The following is a 14,861-nucleotide window of genomic DNA, read 5'->3' on the forward strand; positions in this document are numbered from 1 at the left end:
ATAACTGCTTTTGCTCCCTAACTTTGCATTATAATAACATAATTTGCATCTAACATTAGTTAAAATGAATAAAAGATAATGCAATTAAAATAAAACTCAAAATTGAGCCATTTTTGAATCCCTGTCAGGTTCTCTGTCATACTAAACTAACGAAGACCGAGAAAAAAAGCAAATGCAACAAAAAACATTCAATGCTCCAAAAACATGACCTCCCCCCAACACACACACACACACACACACACACACACATATTGTTCAAAACGAATAAATTGTGTGAGGTCGAAGTGAAAAGCAGCAATGAGCAACATTTGTACAACTAAACCAAAGTGTTTACATTTAACAGCTTTTGGGGAAAATATTTGCTCCATTTTTAGTCTTTTGGTGACTCCACACAGGATGACTTGCATAAAAGCGTTGTTTTCAATGCTTGATGACTAATCACTTGTGACATATAAATCTATACAATTTTTTTTTTTTTTTTTTTTTTTTTTAGGAGCACACCTTGCAACCACAGGGTCAGAATCACACCCTAACATCTGAATCAGTGGCAGTCCGCCCAGATTTCGGAGGTCGTGAATTTGATTCCGGGCTCTGTCTTTCTTGCGTGGAGTTTGATATGTTCTCTCCGTGGTCGTGTCTGCGTGGGTTTTCTCCGGGTGCTCCTACATTCCAGAAACATGATAAGCTGTTCTGAAAACGGATGGGTGGATGGATGGATTGATGCTTGGTTAATTAAAGGCTCTAAATTGCTTGGATAGGCTCCACCACGCCCACCACCCAAGTGAGGATAAGTGGTTCAGAAAATGAACAATGTAATAGTTTCATCTGCTCTGTAAAAAAAGACCGTGCTAAATACTACTGACAGTGACAAATGACCACAAAAATAGAATTTTTGAAATTGTACACCGTGCGCATTCTAAAAAAGTGGAATTTGAAGGGGTAAAAAATAAAAATGGATATTTTACACTAATGACAAGAACTGATGTTACAAAAAAAAAACCTTGCATAGTAAAATCTGCTGGAAACAGTAAAAATAAAATAAACAACGGAGTGTCTGTACATGGCCAAAAATGTCCTCTCGCTAGCTGCTCTAAGTGTAGTTAAATTGAACACGGCCCGAAGGCTGATATTTTGATGACTATTTGTGCATTACGGTTGACATCCATGTTGTCACTGTCTGCTGGTGATGCTTGTGAAGTTATTTCCTTGCAACATGGGCTCATGCGCATGCAGGCTGTCACAAGTGTTTTTGTGAATGTAAACGCCGCCATACCCGAGATGTGTTCCTTGAAATGTCCAAGTAAATCGATTCAAAGGTTCCATCACCGACAGGAAACGTCGAGTAAACCTAATCCACAAATGATTATAAACGCCTATCCTGTGGTCATTTCCCGACAAGTATTGGTTCATGACAAGTGTACATTTGAGATACATTGGTTGACACTCAAATGGATGACATTAAGTCCAATACCATTTCATCCAACAGAGACAAGAATAGGTTCCCAAATCTTTGCAAACTTGAGTGATTATGACATTAGCACTTACAAACAAAAAAAAAAAAAGAAAGAAAAGTTCGAGTGCACAAAACATCAATTAGCTCACCTAGCCATTACATCAGCATTTTCCTCCACCTCTGAATGATCCTTTGAAAATGGAAATAAATACAGTACTTAATATCAGGGAGTTTTAATAGAACATATAAGTTGTGGTTTTTCTTGTGGTTACTCAAATGATGACATCGAATCCTTCAAAAGATACTAAAAGGATCGTCTGTAAACCCCAAACAATAGGAACGGCCATAACAAGTCTCAAAAGCAACACGTTTCATTGTATTAAAGGAGAAAGCAACAAAAAGTCAAACAACTTTGTCTTTTGGAGACCATACAACAATAAAATGGTAATGTATCAATCGAGTGCAATTCAGACATGACAAATCACTGACAGTATAACTGGTATATGGTGCTTTATGCCAGTAAATTTACAAGGTTCAAACACCTCGCAAACTTGTTGACTGATGCTACCATTTTTTTTTTCCCAAACTGCTTTAGAATGTATAATTATAAGCTTCTATAAAGGAACTGTAGCCTTCTCGAATCAGAAAGGGGAGGGCTCGGTCCAGTGTTTCAAGGGTACAGTCTGTATGAAGAGCACCAACTGAAAAGCAGATTTAAAAAAAAATGTTTTAGATAAGACAAAATGTGAAATGTATGAATTATTAACCCACCTGGACAAAGAAAATTGCTTACCCCCCTCAGTCATCAATGGCCATGCCTTTAACTTCACCATTTTGTCTCATCTGTGGAAGAGGGATATTGTAGACATGCGTCATTCCAGTGCAGTCTAACAACCAATTCCATTTGATCAAAAAAAGTTAGCATGTCTGCCTCTTGGTTGATAGGTTCCAAGTAGTGATGCACAACATGAAAATTTTCAACCGATACCGACAACTTCCTATGTATAGCATGGGGGTCGGCAACCTGCGGCCCCGGAGCCGCATGCGGCTCTTTGGCGCCACCCTAGTGGTTCCCTGGAGCTTTTTCAAAAATTTTGAAAATGGACAAAGATGGGGGAGGGACATATATTTAGGTTTTAATGTGATTTCTGTAGGAGGACAAACAAGACGCTAACATTCTTAACGTTTTCCTATGTTGTAAAAATGTGTCGAATAAATATTAAATGTCAACATTTCTGTCAACGAGGATTTGCGTCATACCCTGCGACACACGTTCTATTAGCAGGACGGGATACCAGGCAGGTGACTGTTGTAAAAAAAAAAATTGCATTTCATGTACAATTCACCGAGGGTACTGGCAAAGAATGGGAATCTGAAGGGCCGAGAGAAGCATTTTTAAAATGTACCCATCAGCTTCGATAGTTAACACGCTGCAAAAGTGCGTCCCATGCCTCGTTCATCTTAAGGCGCCGTTATAGCTGTTGCTCATTATGACATGCGTGTGTAAGTGTGTGCGTATGCGCGCGTGTGCGGTAACGAGTCGGTCTCGGGAGGCTGGTTGATCAAAAAGTAGATCTTTGGTCAAAAAAAAGTGCACTGCAGAGGAAAAAAAACATGTCATCATGAAGGCTCATTGTGTATTTGTAGCCAACTTGGTCATTTTGATAGTAGGCTAATATAGCTCATATATATTTTTAGATACATACAGCATGTGTTGCCTTCATTATTAGGCTTTTAATTTTTTGCAGCTCCAGACATATTTGGTTTTTTTGGTCCAATATGGCTCTTTCAACATTTTGGGTTGCAGACCCCTGGTACAGCCATATACAGATACTTTTTTTTTTTTGTTTTGTTTTTTGGGTTTTTTTTTTTTGGTACAGTACAAATATATCTGATTTTGCAGCTTAAAAGTACAAAAAACATTCCAACCTTGTTTCTAACTAAAGTAGCAATGTCGGCGGATTATAAAAAAAAAAAAAAAAAAAAAACGGAAAGGACAAGGTGCTTTACGTTTGGCTACTTTCTGAACTCTTGTCACTTCTTTAGACCAGGGGTGGCCAACCAGTCAGAGACTAAAAGCCAATTTTTTTACTGTGTTACTGCAAAGAGACACATCACACACACACACACACACACACACACACACACACACACACACACACACACACACACACACACGAGCTGCAGCGGTTACTACTTGGGTCAGCGTGCTACATATTTGACCGAAGATCGACTTTTGAAGCTATGAACCTCCCGCGATCGAGCCGATCGCGCACGTGCAAGCATATACACACGCGGGCGCCCAACCACGCACACGTGCGCATACACAAGCACGCACGCACGGCGAGATGAGCAACAGCCGGAACGTCACCGAACAAGAAACAAAATCGAAACACACAGCCACACAAAGTTTTTTTCACCCCCATTTCCTCCTCCTAACGCTCGCGCTCAACGTGGGACCAGTCCGCTGGCTCCCGGTCGATCACGATTGACGTATTGGGCATGCCTGCCTTAAAATCTGAGGTAATTCGCTGACTACCTTAGCATTTAGCGCTGAGCACCCTTGTTTGCACATGAGCGGTAATTTAGTTGTCATCTGATTGGTTGCCCTGTATGTCAATCAAGTAACGGGATTGATGATCGGCTAAGTAAATTCTGTGTATTTAGCACCGTTGTTTGAATGGCAGCGCCACCACCGAGGCGTTTTCAACGCTTGTCATTTGAAAGCCCAGGAGCCGCATTGAGCCTGCCAAAGAGCCGCATGCGGCTCGCGAGCCGCGGGTTGTCCACCCCTGCTTTGGACGGTGAGGTCATGAGCCTTCTCAAAAACTCTGATGCGTATCTATAGCTATTAATAAAGATGACTAAAGTTGCTCGCATTTTGTTATCACCCCCACTCATGTTTTATATCTATTTAATCATTTTAAAGAATGAATTGCATAGAAAATTATTTACTTAGCAGTAACATGTAACAGCAGTAACAATGCACAATGCATACGCATGCGAACACACATTTTGAAATGAAGGTAGTACCCCAAACATTTTAGTGCTAGTCTCCATTTTCATGTGAAAATCGGCCTGTTGCAAGAACAAATTTTCCCAGAAACTACCACAACAAAACAATCAGTTATTTTTTGTTTGCTTCTTTTTCTGCTTACCCGTGAGATTATTCTCATGTAAAGTAGGTACCTTGGCTCAACGAAGGTTGATTTCCAAGTGGTCCAGTCAATACTTAATTAAAGCTTAAGTTATTGAATCAGCTTTTCCTGATGCACACAGACTGACGTGTTTGTACAAACAAGCGAGCTGTAATCTCGCTCCAATTCCATCTTCTTTCGTTTTCATTTGGCTACATCCACACCTTTTGGGGTTTTTTTTTCTTGATTTTTCTCTTCCCGACCAAGGTTCGTAAAAAAAAAAAAAAAAAAAAAGGTTGTTTGGAACGGTGGGGCGCCAGTGTATTTATGAAGGAAGCAAGTACTATACTGTTCAGTCACCTCATCCAGCTCCTTTTTTGTCTCTTCCTCCATTTTTCGGATGTCATCCATGGAAAGATCGATCCATTTGTCAATCGAGCAGAATAGCTGTCTGTGGAAGTGGGTGAAAATGCGCCTCTCCGCCTGCACAAAAGTGTACGATCGTGAGGGTATACAACATGACAGTGACAATGTGTGCACTTCTGTGTTGCAGTTCACGCATCAGACCACTAGATGGTAATATGACTGACAAACCTTTAGAATGATGTTTTCCACCATTGACTGCAGGCCCCTCCACTTAAACTCTATCGTGACGAGTTTATAGGCACACATATGTGGACAGCTGGGGTCGTTGAGAATGTCTTTCTGCGATCACAAAAGAAAAAAAAAAGGCAAACTGTATGACTGCCACACTAAAATGTGATTATTCTTGTGAAAATGCCTACCTTCCATTCAGGTCCCAGGGGCCCCCTTCCAGTTTTTGCAGACTTAAATTTGGCGGGATCCTGATCTGCTTTGTACTCCTTAACAGAGTATTCATAAGCACGTTTAATCACATATTATATACAGTATATGTCAAGCAAGGCAATAAATAAATCATCTCCTCTGAATGGACTGAGATGAAATCTGTGTAGCTCCAAGTTATTGTTCCTTTCTTACCTTGTCACTGACAGGGTCAGCAATGTCGATGTGTATAACCTGAGCTTTATCCCATTTCTCGTGTCCGTGTATCTGCAACATGGCATTTCAAATCAAGCCATTGTGGCCATTGTTTTACAAAATACATGCACATACAAATAAATTCAAATAACATCATTAGCCTGATCGCATCACTTCCAGCATCTTTTTTTTTTAATCTTAACATCACAATGTCAGTCATCCAGGACATGGTCATTTGCACAAGAATTGACCCAAGGCAACTGAAATCTTATTTGTTCAATATGTTACTGCCCCCCCGACCTCTCATGTTCCAAAAAACGTTTGAAAATTACAATTTCAGTCTGCTATGAGGCAAAGTAAAAAAAGAAAAGAGTTTGTTTATTTCAGTAGTTCAGTTCCAAAAGTTATACACTCTGCATGATACGCATATCCCCAAAAAACATTTTGTCCGAAAGCTAAGTGGACTTTACGTACACGCAAATAAGTTTTACAATACAATATATCCTGATTTATATCACGCTTTCACAACAGCTGCAGCTGTAACAAAGTGCTTAACAAAAAAGTTTTGAATGTATTTGCCAGTCAAAACATTTTCCCTCCACAGTGGCTGCTCCACGCTTCCGTACAAATTTCTCTGTTAAAAACATTTTTGGTTGTTTCTGTAAATCTTCTGTTTTCTTAATATGGTAACATGCGTTTTTATCTGTATTCTGTCATCATCAAAATGACGTCTTCAAATGTTTCACTATTTGTCATAAATATTAAAAGTTTCGCTTTTTAAATTGAACCACACAATCCTAGTTTATTGAGAGGCATTTTTTTCTTTTTTTTTGCTCGTCTGCCTGTCAATTTACATTTTTGTATTACATCTATATAAAAACTGTATGGTTGGAAAAAATTGTTTACAGGTGCATACTGCAATATAATCAAAGTGTGTAGTGACCGTAAAATGAAAAAAATTCTGTTCTAGATTAATATACAAAAACACTTTCTACACTATTCAAATTTACTTATACGCTGTGATAAAACATCCAGGTGGAGGAATAAGTTGGTGTATATGATGGATACACAAGACAAAGCTAACACACTGCAATTACCATATTTTTCGCACTAAAAGGTGCACTGGATTATTTGGTGCACCTTCAATGAATGGACTGTTTTTTAATTTTTTCATATATTGCACGCACTGGACTATGAGGCGCAATCTACAATGCATCCACCACTAGATGGAGCTACAGCCCTTCATTTGACTCAAGAGGCGTTCATGACCGCCTCCAAAAAAAAAAAAAAACGTAAATTAACGATTACTTGAGTGAAACTACGAAAATTGAAAATACAGTAATGCATCAAAACAGAAAATTACAAAATAAATTCTATAGCCCCCCCAATTGAATTTACTTTGGCATTTCCATATGCATAGCTGCAACAGAACGATCAGATGTCAGTAAATTGTAGGAGACTGGACTGTCTCAGAAGTGTTTGTTATTTATTCCTTGGTTGTTTATTCACAAACAAGGAAATCACAAAATAAATTCTGTAGGGGGGCTATAGAATTTATTTTGTGATTTCCTCTCTTGATTTTCTGTTTTGATGCATTATTTTCCATTTTCGTAGTTTCAATGAAGGAATCGTTAATTTAAGTTTTTCCGAGGTGGTCATGAATGCCTCTTGAGTCGAAGGAAGAAAAGAAGGCACGAGACGGACAGACGTAACTGTATTTGTTGAAACTGTGAAAAACATTCATAAAGTGTGCGTTTTAAAAAAACAACACCACAGCTCTCCTTTTTTCGGAACTGCAACAAAAACTTATTTAATAAAGCAGCGACACAGTTCACTGAACCAACAGGAAGTTATAACATTGTAAGCATGTCTCCAGGAAGGAGCCTTGTTGGGGTCGACATATTACCGTAATAACCATACAAAAGGCGCACCGGATTTTAAGGCACGCTGTGAGCTTTTAAGAAAATTGAAGACTTTTCGGTGCGCCTTATAGTGCAGAAAATACGGTACAATCGGAAAGTCAAAGCAAACCCACAAAGTTTCTAGATTTATACACAACCTAACAACACAAGCACAGCACACAACTTACATTCTCCTTTTCTCCCATGTCCGGCTTGTGCCAAGTCTCAACCTTAATTTCAAAAGTGTCCTTCATGTATGAGTTCTGGAAACAAAGGACATATAGCATAGCGTCAGTCATATTCCAATGCACTCTATGAAATAGTACGGTTAAACCCAAGCACCCCGAGACACGCTCGTCGAGTGCCTCGTTGCGTCACGACATTTCATTTTGTCCACCATGTTTTAATCAAAACGTGTTTCACCCAAAGAACAAACACAAAGGAAATTATTACTTACAGTGAGAACTTTATCAGGGTTGTCCACGAGTGATGGATAAAGTGGAGAGTAGAGACTTTAAGTTAATACATTTGGTATATATATTCTCATTTATAAATGATAAATGCCAGATATTTAACAGACTATGAATTTACACCACAATTTGTTATTATTGTTTTTTTTTTTTTTGTGGTGGTATTCGGTGGCACTCACTGGTTCTGCAGTAGGGATATGCATTCCAGGCCTTCTCATGGACCTCAAGAGATCCCTTTGGAGCAAGCCGTCGCACGATGGTTGGCACTTTACTGTTGAGAAAAATAGGATGATATGAGTCGGGACGGATGAACCTTTTCAGGGACAGCGGCTACTACAGTGGACAGATTATCATGTTATCAGGTTACAGAGTGCATGAAAGGGTTCATTACAACTGGCCGATGAAGTAAGCACTAATTGATGCCTCAACTGATTCAACTGGCACCCTTTTGGTCATGATTTAAGACTTTGTGGCGCAAACCAAATTTCAAAAGCCAGTCTGATGTGGCACTGCTTTTTAGGGCGGACCAACGTCCAAAACAGTATTAGTCAGAGTCTTCCTTGCAACTTAGCTCCGGGCGGCCCAATAAATGTTCAGGTAGCGGCGTGCAACGTAACCTCTTGAGGTGGTAGATCTTGTGGGTAAACTGTCCCTTCTCCCCGTTTTCTTCATAGGGCTCATTGACCACCACTTCGACACCCTCTCCTCCACCGGTCTCATTCTTGCTGGCTTCTGCTACCGTATACAGCTGGCCCACTTGATACTGCAACAGAAGAAATTTTCATTCACCCTATTTTTCAAAACGTAAGTCACACTTTTTTCCACAGTTTGGCTTGTCATGCAAATTATACGCAGGTGCCAGGTGTATATCATGGTTGTCCAATTCCTTGTCTGGTCAAAATTACAACCCTAAATTTAGTTTTTATAAAATTTAAAAAAAAAAAATGACAGCTTGCTTGAGTTCCCATGACATCACTTTGTTCGAGTTATACAACCCCTGTCAAAAACGATGCAATCACCAATCTCAGAGTCACAGGTTATTCATTCTGTTGTTCAATTTTGTAGGAAAAACAATGACAAAAAAAAACTAAAGTCGTTTCAAATGGCAACTCAACTCAAAACATTCAAAGAAATCAAGGGGGGGGGGGTTAAAGGTGATAGTCAGTAACAGTTACTTGTGTGGACCAATCAGAGGGAAAAACAAATTGAAATCATGAAATTCTGAATGAAAAAAAAAACCCGACAAAAAGGACACTGCAACACCACCTCTGGTTTTTATAACAGCTCATAGTCAAACAGGCATAGATTTCTGAGTGATAAACAGAAGTCTTCTTCAGTCTGGCTCCAACTTTCTCGGTTTGCTTTTGTCAGATCAGCGTTTCAGGTAGGAGCCTTGTCGTGGCCATTTATTCCAACTTCCACCAAAGATTTTCAATTGGATTGAGAACCGGTGTACTTGTAGGCCATGACATTGACCGTATATGTCTTTTTGTTCAAGGAATGTTTTCACAGTTTTTGCTCAGGATAAGTGGTTTTGATAATGGATGGATGGGAGGGGATGCATTATCATCTTGAAAAATGATTTCCTTAATCCCCAAACATCCTTTCAACTGGTAGGATCAGAAAAGCGTCCACAATGCCACCATAAGCTTGTGCATATATCGAAGATGTAAAGACAGCCATTTCCCCAGTGCCTTGACCTGACATGCATCCCCATATCATCACTGACTGTATGTTTTCTTTGGGCAGTTGTCTTCATAAATCTCATTGGAAGAGTGCCAAACAAAAATTCCACCATCATCAGCTTGGCCAATGCAGATTCGCGAGTCATTACTGAATGTGACTTTCTTCGTATCGCTTGTCGAGCATGTGGTTTTCTTGCACCACAACAAGGACTGCAAAGCAATCAACAGCTCGTACAGTACTTGAACTGTCTCCACGTGTGCTGCCTGACGCACTGGGCTCCAGCACACCTTTTTTTGGAGCACTGAACATCACTCTGAATTTCCCAACGGTTGGAATGAAACAGTGCCTGCTTGGACTGTGTTTCCGAATACACCCATGGTTAGGGAATGGAAATTTTGGGTGCGAGTCTGAGCCCTAGTGTTCTTGGTCTCGGGACATCCTGAACCGGTTGCCCAGCCAGTCGCAGGGCACACAGAGACGAACAATCATCCGCCCTCACACTCACAGTGTGTTGCCAGCAATACATTTCTTCATGATGATCAGTTACCACCATATTCAATCAAGGCAATTCAATGAATAAGCCTCTAACATTATTAATTTAGTGGTAGATTTATGGCACACGAGTGAACAGTTTCCCTTTAGACCAGGGGTCCGCAACCCAAAATGTTGAGCCATATTGGACCAAAAAACAAATATGTCTGAAGCCGCAAACAATTAAAAGTTAAAATTACCAAAATTAGCTATATTAGCCTCCTATCAAAATGACTACGTTGGCTACAAATACACAATGAGCCTTCATGATTCAATGTTTTGTTCCCTGCAGTGCATCCTGTGGAGCAGGGGTGCTCAACCTTTTTTGACCGAAGATTTACTTTTCGATCAACCACCCTCCCGCGATCGACCCGTTACCGCACACGCATGCCATAATGAGCAACAGCCATAACGGCCCTTAAGATGCTCGAGGCATGTGACGCACTTTTGCAGTGTGTTAACTATTGTAGCTCACGTGTACCGTTTTAAAATGCTTCTCTCGGTCCTTCAGATTGCCAGTCTTTGCCAGTTCCCTTGGTGAATTGTACATTAAATGCTGTTTTTTTACAACAGCCGCCTGCCTGGCATCCCGTCCTGCTTATAGAAACGGGTCGCAGGCTATGATGCAAATCCTCGTTGACAGAAATGTTGAAATTTAATATTTATCCGGCACATTTTTCAGCATTGGAAAGATTAAGAATGTTTGTGTTATGTTTGTCCTCCTACAGAAATTATATTAAAACCAAAAATATATGTCCCTCCTCATCTTTTTCCATCTTCAAACATTTTTGAAGAAGCTCCAGGGAGCCACCAGGGCAGCGCTAAAGAGCCGCATGCAGCTCTGGAGCCGCGGGTTGCCGACCCCTGCTTGAGACGATCAAATGAATATCAGAAGATTAGCAAAGTACGCGTTTCTCCACCGCCCTGCATTCATAACTCTTTCTCTCCTACGAGCGACGTGGGGGAAAAAGGGATTCCCATCACTCCGAGACAGACAGCTTGGTGAGACCAAAACAACCCTGCAAATAAGGCACAGACAAGCTCATGTGACATCTGGTTGCTATACATTCTGGTCCGGTCTACTTATCCATCTAAGAAGTGGCACCTTGAGCTATTCGCGAAAGGTGACTGGCTACCTTTCATTCTCAATCTGGAAAAACCTATTTCCCTTGAATAAAGAGGAGGTGTCTATGCAAGGTTGAGTTGAAACAACGGAATGTCACGAAGCACGTCTAACCAGAATGTTTCCTTTGCTTCCTAGAGGATGCGATCCAAGCCTTTGTGAGATTTCAGGGCGACCAGTTTACATTTAACTGCAATTAACCAACAGGATGAACTTGATATGCATGGTTGGTCTGAACATGTTGAGCCAATATGCTCACTCTCTCCTCCTCAGTCATTTGAAAGCGTATTTATTGGACTGGTGAAACAATGTTAAAAGTTGTGTCACGGGGAATCTGTGAATTTCAAGCATTTCATCGCCTGCTTGGTTTAGTCATTAAAAAAAAAAAAGATAATCAATTATAAACATTCCCATTCACTAAAATATTACAGATAACTTCAAATCCATCATTTTAGATCACAATGTGTCCTTGCGCGCACACGCCAACCGTTTGAGTTGTTGTTCCTTGAAACAAACATCCACAACAATAAGGTTGGCGCAAATTAAACCGAAATAACTTTCAAATGACATTTAAAGAATGGCCATGTCTTCATCAAAATACCAGTATATTAAAAAAAAAAAAAAAAGACATCAGGTATTGCTCGAAACGCAAAAGTTGACAGTGATCCATGTTCTGCCTTGAAAAATTCTGTGTGCAGATAGACAACTAGGAAACAAACTAACCGTACTGTTGATATCAAAGATCATATCCACACAGACACTTCTTCATTATTTTCATTTTTTATGGGCCTTTTTCATCCATGTGCAAAGTTGGTTTATGTCCTTAAAAACTGAGTTTTGGGAAAACTCGGCACAAAGTGAAGACTTCTGTCAGCATTTGTGCATAGATCGGGAGAACAGCATTACTATTATTGTTTTGCATTGCTCGTCTGCATCCTGACTACTAGATTTAGCATATACAGTTCAAGATCAATATATTCAAACGTGTCCCTCAGAGTGGCTCATATCCAACTATCAAGATACCGGTTTTACATGTAAGTCAACAAGTGACGTTACTGAGTCCAGGATTTTGGATGAGAGGGTAGAAAGATCAAATACCTGCAAGTGTATCATCTAAACACATTTTGCAAATGTTACAAAAGCTATGGCTGCACGTAAATTGGTGTTGGCATGCAGTCCCAACCCTGTGCCCAAGAGATGCTTGATTCATTTCAACACCATATGGGACAACACCCCATCTCTATGCACACCTTATGACTCATTGACGAAAAAAGGTTGGGACGTTTTGTTTTGTTTTTTTTACATCCTGAAATGCTTCATCACTTCAGCATAAAAAGTGTTTTGTCCAGAGAAAATAAATAGCTCTATGAACATTGGATGGGCTGTTTTGCAATCATCAGAATTAACTGCAACAACATCAAATTAGACAGTCCTTGATGTATTAAGTACATGGGAAAGTCTTTACCTCATCCACTGACACGGGCAGGACGATTCGGCTAGGAGAGAAACACAAACATCAGACATTAGAACACAGGAGAACAAAAGATTTTCTCTTCAGTAAATGTCAACACAATGTCAAAAAATATTGAAATCATTCTTCACTTTCCTCGTCAATGTCAACAATCTCCTCCTCCTCCAGGAAAGGCCAGCTGGCACCAGCTAGCTGGCCCTCAATGACTTAAGTATTTGTCTCTCTTCTGATTGGTTGATCAGAGCAAGCCAAGTTCCAATGGCAAAACATGTCTGCCAACATCACTAGATGTCCACTGTCATGTATTTTACAGCTGAACCTTGGTTCATGAATGTCCCTGTTCATGAACAAAATCGCTTCGCTAACATGTTTGGACTAATGTTGCTTTGGTTGACAAACTGTGCTTCAGTTTGCGTACAGCCACAACAATTTATGAAGGAAGCTCATTTGTGATTTCAGCCGTACAGCGTGAACACCTGGAGCGAACAATGTTTCACATAGTCACTTAGTACGGCTTTCAAAAAAGCGCTAGCGATTATGCTATTAAAATAACCCTGGAATGTGTCGCGGTTCCAGCTGCATCTTGTGAGCTCCCGGCGCCTACCCTTCCCTGCCGTTGAAACAGTACAGTAATCCCTCATTTATAGCTGGGCTTATGTTTCAAAAACAACCTGTGATAAGTGAAATCCATGAAGTAGTCATCTTTTTTTACAATTATTATGTATACAATACTTTATTAAATGAAACCAAAGATTAGACCTATAAATAAGTGTTTTCTTACAAACAACTGACTGTTTTTAGAAATACTGTCATGAAGAAAATTTGGCAAGCTGCTCATCAATGAGGCGCGGAGAATGTTGAGTCTACAGTCCCTGAGCCACTTAGGTTAGAGAACACAATGGACAATAAAAAAAAAAAAACAATTTTAATGCATGAAAAAAAAAAAAACGTGGAACAGCGAAGCCCTGAAAGATGAAGCGTGTGTGAAGGATTACTGTACTGTACTTTTTTTCTCCATTTTTTTTGTCTTGCCCTTTGATAAATGGAGATTCTGAACTGCTCCATATGACTTAAAGTGGCACAGTTGCGCTCTGTAAGAGGTGGATAAAGCTAAGTTCCAACTGATGGCCGATAGCTACCAAACGCACAGCGTGTCGCTGGTAAAGTAACTGCCACTGTAAGTGCCCCTGATGGTGTTCACACACTTCAAATGTTACCAAACCCCCCAAAAAATTTAGTCAGTGTTTAAAATAGCTTGGGTGAATCTTCTTTTGACGTTAAAACTGGGGATTAAATCAGATGTATGTTTCAATATTGCCCTCTGCTGACTCCCACTACCTGCTACTTATACTAAAACAAGTTTCACAGAAACCTAAAGAGGAGGAAGAGGGAATGAACAAACAAATCAAGACAAAAGACAAGGGCTTGGTGTGTAAACCATGTACAGTGTGTGCGTGTGTCCCATTTGGAACATTCTCATGCTCCTTGACACAATATCTAATTAATTGCCACGTGTGATTGTCTAGCAGGGCAGGAATATTTCATGTGCGCTTTACATTTGATTTTCTATGGAATAACCCACGGCTTGTTGTTTCAATGCACTTTAAGTTAAATGTCAATTATATAAATGCACTGCAGTTTTGATAGCGAGTTTATTTTTAGATGAGGGTTGGTGTGACTAAGGTGTAATAATTGAACGTGTCTGCTCCCTTTAATGCACTTTGGACTGCGGTCAGGTGACAGATAACTACTGGATGTTCAGTCAACCAACAATGATTTTATTGTACAATTTGGCCGCTGCAATACCGTGTGAAATTTACGTTATACACAGCAGAACCACTCCATCATCCCATTTAAAACTTCACCAATTTGACATTGCCTTCCTTTTCAGCAGCCTCCACTTAATAGTTTCTACAGGTCTTAAAGGTATACTAGACCACCGCATAACACTGAGTGTGTATTGTGTGATAATGTTGTGTAAATTTGAGTAAATGCAATTAATAGCAAGCTCAGCAGTAAACTCCACTTCCTGTTTAATTACGTCGCAGTGTCACGAGGTCGGGGAACCGGTGGAAGTGTGCGCTTCTTGA

At 40.0% G+C, this 14,861-nt stretch overlaps 1 protein-coding gene across 2 annotated transcripts in view; it reads right to left on the reverse strand.

Annotated features, from left to right (window-relative positions):
- Nucleotides 1–486: 486 nt before the first annotated feature.
- LOC109510716 (phosphatidylinositol transfer protein alpha isoform-like) overlaps nt 487–14,861 on the reverse strand; it is a 14,641-nt gene continuing 266 nt past the window's right edge. The window contains exons 2-12 of one of the 2 annotated variants that reach the window (XM_019861213.1): nt 12,766–12,796; nt 8,578–8,723; nt 8,140–8,231; nt 7,948–7,955; nt 7,679–7,753; nt 5,590–5,661; nt 5,376–5,453; nt 5,185–5,295; nt 4,951–5,073; nt 2,248–2,296; nt 487–2,154 (exon numbers count right to left, since the gene is read on the reverse strand). In XM_019861213.1, coding sequence (XP_019716772.1) covers nt 2,252–2,296; nt 4,951–5,073; nt 5,185–5,295; nt 5,376–5,453; nt 5,590–5,661; nt 7,679–7,753; nt 7,948–7,955; nt 8,140–8,231; nt 8,578–8,723; nt 12,766–12,796 — 781 coding nt within the window. In that variant the 3' untranslated portion in view covers nt 487–2,154; nt 2,248–2,251. Of the gene's footprint in view, nt 2,155–2,224; nt 2,297–4,950; nt 5,074–5,184; nt 5,296–5,375; nt 5,454–5,589; nt 5,662–7,678; nt 7,754–7,947; nt 7,956–8,139; nt 8,232–8,577; nt 8,724–12,765; nt 12,797–14,861 lie in introns of both variants that reach the window. The other variant, XM_019861214.1, reaches the window with a different exon arrangement.

The sequence above is a fragment of the Hippocampus comes genome, unplaced genomic scaffold (genome assembly GCF_001891065.2).
Source record: "Hippocampus comes isolate QL1 unplaced genomic scaffold, H_comes_QL1_v1.1 scaffold122, whole genome shotgun sequence".
NCBI classification, from domain to species: Eukaryota; Metazoa; Chordata; class Actinopteri; order Syngnathiformes; family Syngnathidae; genus Hippocampus; species Hippocampus comes.